The sequence below is a fragment of the Nerophis ophidion genome, linkage group LG06 (assembly GCF_033978795.1).
Source record: "Nerophis ophidion isolate RoL-2023_Sa linkage group LG06, RoL_Noph_v1.0, whole genome shotgun sequence".
NCBI classification, from domain to species: domain Eukaryota; kingdom Metazoa; phylum Chordata; class Actinopteri; order Syngnathiformes; family Syngnathidae; genus Nerophis; species Nerophis ophidion.
The window spans coordinates 8,001,739-8,010,585 of record NC_084616.1 but is presented as its reverse complement, the minus strand read 5'-3'; the positions used below and the strand labels follow the sequence as shown (position 1 = coordinate 8,010,585).

General features: G+C 38.0%; 2 protein-coding genes across 2 annotated transcripts in view; one reads left to right on the top strand and one right to left on the bottom strand.

Annotated features, from left to right (window-relative positions):
- The window catches only part of LOC133554153 (cAMP-regulated phosphoprotein 19-like), a 411-nt gene extending 230 nt beyond the window's left edge, over positions 1–181 (bottom strand). The window contains exon 1 of the mRNA XM_061902587.1: positions 1–181. This exon is cut by the window's left edge and continues 230 nt beyond it. Coding sequence (XP_061758571.1) covers positions 1–147 — 147 coding nt within the window. The 5' untranslated portion in view covers positions 148–181.
- Positions 1–6,015, top strand: part of LOC133554151 (dynein regulatory complex subunit 7-like) — a 32,989-nt gene extending 26,974 nt beyond the window's left edge. The window contains exons 18-19 of the mRNA XM_061902586.1: positions 2,051–2,190; positions 2,279–6,015. Coding sequence (XP_061758570.1) covers positions 2,051–2,190; positions 2,279–2,366 — 228 coding nt within the window. The 3' untranslated portion in view covers positions 2,367–6,015. The remainder of the gene's footprint in view (positions 1–2,050; positions 2,191–2,278) is intronic.
- The last annotated feature ends 2,832 nt before the right edge of the window (positions 6,016–8,847 follow it).

Below are 8,847 nucleotides of genomic sequence, written 5' to 3'. Positions count from 1 at the left end.
GTAATCGCCAGAATCAAAATACTTTAGCCCTTTCTGAAGTCGTTTTCTCAGAAAATCTGAACCTCCCGGTCTAGCTCCAAGATTGGGATGCATGACCTTTATCTTGGCTTCTTCTGCTTTCTCTGTACTGACATCTTTGTCATCCATTTCTTGCACCAGGGGTGCGGGATCATGGATGAAAGAGTGCTGAGGGGACATTATTCAGAATTACCTCACACACATGACTGAAATCCTCTCACGCACTACTGAAATCCTCTCACACACACTACTGAACTCACCTCACATACCCATTATCTATGAGGGGACATTATTCAGAAAGACCTCACACACACACGACTAAAATCCTCTCACGCAGTACTGAAATCCTCTCATAAACACAACTGAAATCCTCTCATACACACTACTGAAATTGCCTGACACACCTGATATCATCTCATGCACACTACTCAACTCCATTCATTCAAAACACTGAACATCTATCAAAAACCTCTGAAACACTTCCACACAAAGAACTGAAAAACTATTCTCTCATACACCTGAATAAAACAGTCTCAGTTTCAGTATTGTGTGTGAGAGGATTTCAGTAATGTGTATGAGCTAAACACATTTCAGTAGTGTGTGGGAGAGGATTTTAGTAGTGTGTATGGGAGGATTTCAGTAGTGTGTGTGTGACAGGATTTCAGTAGTGTGTATGAGAGGATTTCAGTAGCGCGTAGGACAGAAACACACGTCAGTAGTGTGTATGAGAGGATTTCAGTAGTGTGTATGAGAGAAACCCATGTCAGTAGTGTGTATGAGAGGATTTCTGTAGCGTGTAGGACAGAAACACACGTCAGTAGTGTGTATGCGAGGATTTCAGTAGTGTGTATGAGAGAAACCCATGTCAGTAGTGTGTATGAGAGGATTTCTGTAGTGTGTATGAGAAAAACACACGTCAGTAGTGTGTATGGGAGGATTTTAGTAGTGTGTATGAGAGAAACATGTTAGTAGTGTGCATGAGAGGATTTCAGTAGTTTACGAGAGAAACACGTCAGTAGTGTGTATGAGAGGATTCCAGTAGTTTGTATGAGAGAAACACATGTTAGTAGTGTCCATGAGAGGATTTCAGTAGTGTTTACGAGAGAAATACACGTCAGTAATGTGTATGAGAGGATTTCAGTATTGTGTATGAGAGAAACATATGTCAGTAGTGTGCATGAGAGGATTTCAGTAGTGTATACGAGAGGAACACACGTCAGTAGTGTGTATGAGAGGATTTCAGTATTGTGTGTGAGAGAAACATATGTCAGTAGTGTGCATGAGAGGATTTCAGTAGTGTATACGAGAGGAACACACGTCAGTAGTGTGTATGAGAGGATTTCAGTATTGTGTGTGAGAGAAACATATGTCAGTAGTGTGCATGAGAGGATTTCAGTAGTGTATACGAGAGGAACACACGTCAGTAGTGTGCATGAGAGGATTTCAGTAGTGTATACGAGAGGAACACACGTCAGTAGTGTGTATGAGAGAAACACACATCAGTAATGTGTATAAGAGGATTTCATAAGTGTGTATGAGATAAACACATGTCAGTAATGTGCATGAGAGTATTTCAGTAGTGTGTATGAGAGAAACACACATCAGTAGTGTGTAAGAGAGTATTTCAGTAGTGTGTATGAGAGAAACACACATCAGTAGTGTGTATGAGAGGATTTCAGTAGTGTGAATGAGAGAAACACACATCAGTAGTGTGTATGAGAGGATTTCAGTAGTGTGTATGAGAGAAACACACATCAGTAGTGTGTATGAGAGGATTTCAGTAGTGTGTATGAGAGAAACACACGTCAGTAGTGTGTATGAGAGGATTTCAGTACTGTTTTCGAGAAAGTATTTTTTCAGTTGTTTATGTGAGAGCATTTCAGTAGTGTATGTAGAAGGTCATTCTGAATAATGTCCCTGGTCCCTCATATTTATCATTATCACCTAATGTTTCGTACTTAAAGAAATGGCCACCGCGGTGTGCTTGTGTTTGTGTGTGTGTTTGTGTGTTTGTGTGTGTTTGTGTGTGTAGGCAACACATGCGCTAGAGAAGAAGCAACTGTACTACCAACAGAGCCAGCTGAACATGAGCCACCAGGAGGAGAAAGAGTACCAGGCCTTCTGCGCCGAGCACACCTTCCAAATACACATTGCCACTGAACGCCTCAGCATGTACGTGCGCACACACACACACACACACACTCACACACACACACACACACACACAGCTTGATAGTGAACTGACAAAGTGTATTTGCAGGCACAAGAGATCAGTCGCTCAGAGGTACCGTGCACTGGATCAGAGACTAAAACAAGACCCACGACTGGCACCTTACCTGCCGAGCTGAACACACACACACTTTACACCAGTCTGTACTGGTAATAACTTTATGGAATAAAATCACAATACAAATAAGTCTTATTTAATCACCAATACAACATCAGAGAGTTAAAATAGGTCATGTGCATTCCAGTCCACTAGTTGGCGATGTCACTTTGAAGAGCAGTGAACAGAAGAAGCGAGTAAAAATATTCCCATCGTTCCTGGGAATAGCTCAGTAATGTATTTTGGCACTCAGGATGTCAGGGTCAAATACCATGAGACATTATAAAGACACAGAAACAGAGAATAGAAGACAAACCAGTGATTGCTTTTCTCGTACGAGGAGAGGGACCTGGAGCAAGTTGTCAGTCACAGGCTCCTAATTCACTCTGAAATCGTCAACAGCGTTGCCTTCGGTTACCGAACAGTTCGAAGAAAGTTCGTCAAATAGTTCAAAGAGAGTTCCATTAAATAGTTCAAAGAGAGTTCGTAAAATACTTCAAAAATAGTTCCTCTCTAAGTTGGACAGATCCTGCCATCTGTCCGCTTTGAAGTCCCAGTGGAGTTTTACGAGTTGGTAGGTTTTAAAGACAGCCTTTTGTCTTCTTGTCAGGAACACAATGTAATACAAAGTTTTTTGTGATCATTTAGAAACAATTATTTTAAAGGGGAACATTATCACAATTTCAAAAGGGTTAAAAACAATTAAAATCAGTTCCCAGTGACTCGTTTTATTTTTCAAAGTTTTTTTCAAAATTTTACACCTCCCGGAATATCCCTAAAAAAAGCTTTAAAGTTCTTGATTTTCGCTATTTGCAATGCGACTGTCCATTTCCCTGTGACGTCATACAGTGCTGCCAATACAAACAACATGGCGGTTACCACAGCAAGATATAGCGACATTAGCTCGGATTCAGACTCGGATTTCAGTGGCTTAAGCGATTCAACATATTACGCATGTATTGAAACAGATGGTCGGAGTATGGCGGCAGATAGCGTGAACGAAATTGAAGAATAAAATTGCAGGTATTGAGCGAATAGCTATTGACGCTATTCGGCCATAGCATGGGTGTACCTAATGAAGTGGCCCATAGCATGGCTGCCTTATTAGCATCGCCGGTAAAATGTGCGGACCAAACGATCAGGACTTTCGCATCTTGTGACACTGGAGCAACTTAAATCCGTCGATTGGTAAGTGTTTGTTTCGCATTAAATGTGGGTATCTAGTTTCAAATGTACATACAGCTAGCGTAAATAGCATGTTAGCATCGATCAGCGTAGCATGTTAGCATCGATTAGCTGGCAGTCATGCCGCGACCAAATATGTCTGATTAGCACATAAGTCAACAACATCAACAAAACTCACCTTTGTGATTTCGTTGACGTAATGGTTACAAATGCATCTGCAGGTTATCCATACATCTCTGTGCCATGTCTGTCTTAGCATCGCCGGTCAAATGTGAAGACACTTTGGTACATTCAATGGGGGTCTGGCGGCAGATTTCTTGCCAGTGGTGCAACTTGAATCCCTCCCTGTTAGTGTTGTTACACCCTCCGACAACACACCCACCAGGCATGATGTCTCCAAGGTTCCAAAAAATAGTCGAAAAAACGGAAAATAACAGCGCTGAGACCCAGTGTTTGTAATGTGAAAATGAAAATGGCGGGTGTGTTACCTCGGTGACGTCACGTTCTGACGTCCTCGCTAAAAGACCGATAAACAGCAAGGCGTTTAATTTGCCAAAATTCACCCATTTAGAGTTCGGAAATCGGTTAAAAAAATAGATGGTCTTTTTTCTGCAACATCAAGGTATATATTGACGCTTGCATAGGTTTGGTGATAATGTTCCCCTTTAACACAGGATGTAGGTTCACAGCATCGTACTTTATTACTTTACTAACTGCCTACGGAAGTCCAGATAAAAACTGATTTGAATGAAGACATCAAGTAAATTCATCTGACAGCCACAAATATGAACACAAAACACATTTCGGAGGCAATAAATAGGATTTTACATTCAGAAAAAAAAGGCGAAATTCCAATAGGCAGGCGAATGGACGTCAAAAGCAATATTTGATCGTGGAGAAGAAAACAGGTACAAAAAGTGAGGCCACCACCGTGCTTCTTAACAAGTACTGATTGTCGGCGGCAAAGATTGTAATCAGGTGATAGATTCCTTCAAAACGGATGCAGGAGACCCAATTACACTTCCATATTCTTTATTAAGCACATGCAGGAGATCCCATTACCAATTCCAGCCTTGCCAGCTGCCACGAAAGCGTCGTTTCTCCACAAAGCCGTGACTCTAATCCTCACCACCATAGCGGAAAATCAGTTTTGAGTATATTCCAAGTAACGTTATCACTGGAGGACTTGAGGAAAATGAATATATATGCATGCTACACGTGGAACAAGACCACAAAATGAAGTAAGGGGTGGTTGATCCAGATGTTGACACTATCGATACCGAGTGTAATATGTGAGAATGAGATATTTTTAAGTGTTCTTTTGTAATCCGTAGTCATGTGATTTCCTTGCTTTTTTCTTATGTTCAGTTCAGTTCAGTTCAGTTCAGTTTATTTTCAGTCTAACAAAAACATATTCAAACATGGATCACGATTCAAAAATGAATAACATGACTGAAACAGGCAGAAGCAAAAAAGCTTATATGCCCAACATGAATTTTTTACATTCAATTAAGTTACCTTTTCTAATAATTCTGCAACACAAAAAGAAATATAGTCATTCAGCATCCACATTCAGGCTGCCCCACAACAAATAATACAAAAATATGTACCTACACACATGCACTTTTTTGTAAATAGATAAACATACATACCTTCTAAATACAACATTTAACCAAACAAACATACATTTCTAGTCCACATAACTTTTTAAAATACATTGTGACATGTTCTTTTTGAAATTAAATACTGAGTCACTCATTTTTATTTCTTTACCAACAGAATTCCACAAATTAACACCGAGAACAGATAAACATCTACGTTTAACCACTAGTCTTGCTTTTGGTCAAATAAACTTAGATTCATCTCTTAGATTGTATTTGCTGGTCTGTAGAGAGAAGTATTTTTGAATTCCTTCTGGAAGAGTATTTATTTTTGCTTTGAACATTATCTGTGTTATTTTATAATAAACAATATCTTGAAATTTCATAAGTTTTGATGTAACAAATAATGGATGGGTGTGGTCATAATATCCTGCTTTGTTTATTAGCCGTACAGCTTTTTTTTTGCAGCAAAACAATATCATTAGTTAGCAATCAATGTTTATTTATATAGCCCCAAATCACAAATGTCTCAAAGGACTGCACAAATCATTACGACTACAACATCCTCGGAAGAACCCACAAAAGGGCAAGGAAAACTCACACCCAGTGGGCAGGGAGAATTCACATCCAGTGGGACGCCAGTGACAATGCTGACTATGAGAAACCTTGGAGAGGACCTCAGATGTGGGCAACCCCCCCCCCTCTAGGGGACCGAAAGCAATGGATGTCGAGCGGGTCTAACATGATACTGTGAAAGTTCAATCCATAGTGGCTCCAAGACAGCAGCGAGAGTCCCGTCCACAGGAAACCATCTCAAGCGGATCAGCAGCGTAGAGATGTCCCCAACCGATACATGCGAGCGGTCCATCCTGGGTCTCGACTCTGGACAGTCAGTACTTCATCCATGGTCATCGGACCGGACCCCCTCCACAAGGGAGGGGGGGGCATAGGAGAAAGAAAAGAAGCGGCAGATCAACTGGTCTAAAAAGGAGGTCTATTTAAAGGCTAGAGTATACAGATGAGTTTTAAGATGAGACTTAAATGCTTCTACTGAGGTAGCATCTCGAACTGTTACCGGGAGGGCCCGAACGGAAAACGCTCTATAGCCCGCAGACTTTTTTTGGGCTCTAGGAATCACTAATAAGCCGGAGTCTTTTGAACGCAGATTTCTTGCCGGGACATACGGTACAATACAATCGGCAAGATAGGCTGAAGCTAGACCGTGTAGTATTTTATACGTAAGTAGTTATGGTTTTAAAAGTGGTTCCCCAGAGTTCTACACAGTATGTCATGTATGGAAGTATCAAAGTATAATAAATTGTTAACAAAGAATTATAATTAAGTAATTCTTTAGTTTTATACAAAACACCGGGTGTTTTTGAGATTGTTTTTATATAATTTACATGTTGTCTCCATGATAATTTATAATCAATTATAACTCCCAAAAACTTAGTATCAAAGACACGCTCAATTTTATCTCCATTTATTTTAATATTTACTTCCTTAGATACCTCAGTTTTGGTACCAAATATCATAAATTTAGTTTTAGCAATATTAAGTGATAATTTATTCATATCAAACCAGTTCTTAAGCACTGTCATTTCTTGTTCTATTTTTTACCAAAAGTTCATTAAAAGATTTTCCAGCACAAAGGATAGTTGTATCATCAGCAAACATAAAAAAAATGTTAAGAAACTTGATGCATCACAAAAATCATTAATGAAAATTGTAAATAACTTAGGACCAATTATAGAACTCTGAGGAATTCCACAAACTATATTTTTAAATCCATCCATCCATCCATCCATTTTCTACCGCTTATTCCCTTGTGGGGTCGCGGGGGGCGCTGGCGCCTATCTCAGCTACAATCGGGCGGAAGGCGGGGTACACCCTGGACAAGTCGCCACCTCATCGCAGGGCCCAAAATGAAAGTTACTTTAAAAAATTTTGTGGAAAATGTTGCATTTTTTTATGTTTCCCACATAAAAGAAAACACGTTTTCTTCGACAAAAAGTGCATGAAACTATTCAGACCTGAAGTTGATCTCAAGACTTAAGAGTGGAAAGTTAAAAAATACAAGACTTTTTTTTATTGGATTATTTTCAACTGCCATTGCTTAAAAATTAATAATCGATTAAAATCAATGTTATGAATTATAGACATTTTTACTTCACATTAAATATTACACTTTCAAATATTGTTGGGGGGGATATAACATATTTTGTGGGTTTGCAACATAAAAACACGTTTTCTTTGACAAAAAAGGGCTTGAAACATAAATAAAAATATTTTAGAAATGATAAAAAGTTATAAGTGTGGAAAGTTAAAAATATATAAATTTATGACTTATTTTTATGATATTTCTTTAAACTACCATTGCTCTAAAATTGATAATGTATTCAAATCAATTATTGTGTGTGGAAAGTTAAAAAATATGTGACTTATTTTTATGGGATATTTTTCAACTGCCATTGCTCAAATATTAAAAATGGATTAAAATCAATGTTATGAATTATTGACATATTTACTTCACATTAAATATTACACTTGCAAATATTGTTGGGGGATATAACATATGTTGTGTGTTTGCAACATAAAAACAAGTTTTGTTTGACAAAATAGGGCTTAAAACATGAATAAAAATATTTTAGAAATGATAAAAAGTTATAAGTGTGGAAAGTTAAAAATATATAAATTTATGACTTATTTTTATGATATTTTTTAAACTACCATTGCTCTAAAATTGATAATGTATTAAAATCAATTATTGTGTGTGGAAAGTAAAAAAATATGTGACTTATTTTTAAGGGATATTTTTCAACTGCCAGATATTGTATTATCCGCCTGAACACATTGTTTTCTATTTTCTAGATAGCTCTTGATCCAGGACAGAGCTGGCCCTCGGATGCCGTACTTATCCAACTTATTTATTAACTGTCTGTGGTCAATGGTATCGAAGGCCTTTTTTAAATCAATATAGATGGCTATTGTAAATTCATCATTATCCATAGCAGTACTAACCTCCTCTAGCATATGCATTACTGCATACGTAGTTCTTCGATTTTCCCTAAAACCATACTGCTGCTGCTTAAGCAAGGTGTTTTTTTTCCAGAAAATTATTGAACTGTTTTGTAAAAAGCTTTTCTAAAATTTTAGAAAATTGAGTGAGTATTGAAATCGGTCTATAATTTTCCATAAGATGCTTATTTCCGTTTTTAAAAACAGGAATAACCTTTGCTATCTTCATATCATCTGGGAAGTATCCACACTTGAATGATTGATTACATATGTGAGCCAATGTACCGTTAGTAAACTCTTTGTTTTGCCTTAAGGGCTCCTTGTTGGTCGGCTCACAGAGCTGTTTTGGCCAGTTCCTTATCTGTTTTGAAGCAGCAGCTGTGCTCCCGTGTGCTCCACTTGGTACATCGGAAAGTATCTGGCCTGCAGAAAATGTGTGGCCACCCCTGCTATAGAATAACACAAATTAACGCCATCTACCAAACAGTATTAAAAATGATAACATATATGTAGAAATATAAAAGTGAATCATGTAGTAATACGTTAATGAAAACAAACTATTGAGAGAATAATAGTAGTCATGTTAATAATTAAGACACAATAAACAAAATGTAAGATTTTAAGATGATCAGTGATTAACAAGGTTTGTCTTTAGCCTTTTCTTTCAGAAAGTCAACGCTCTCTGCAGTCCTGAGGCTC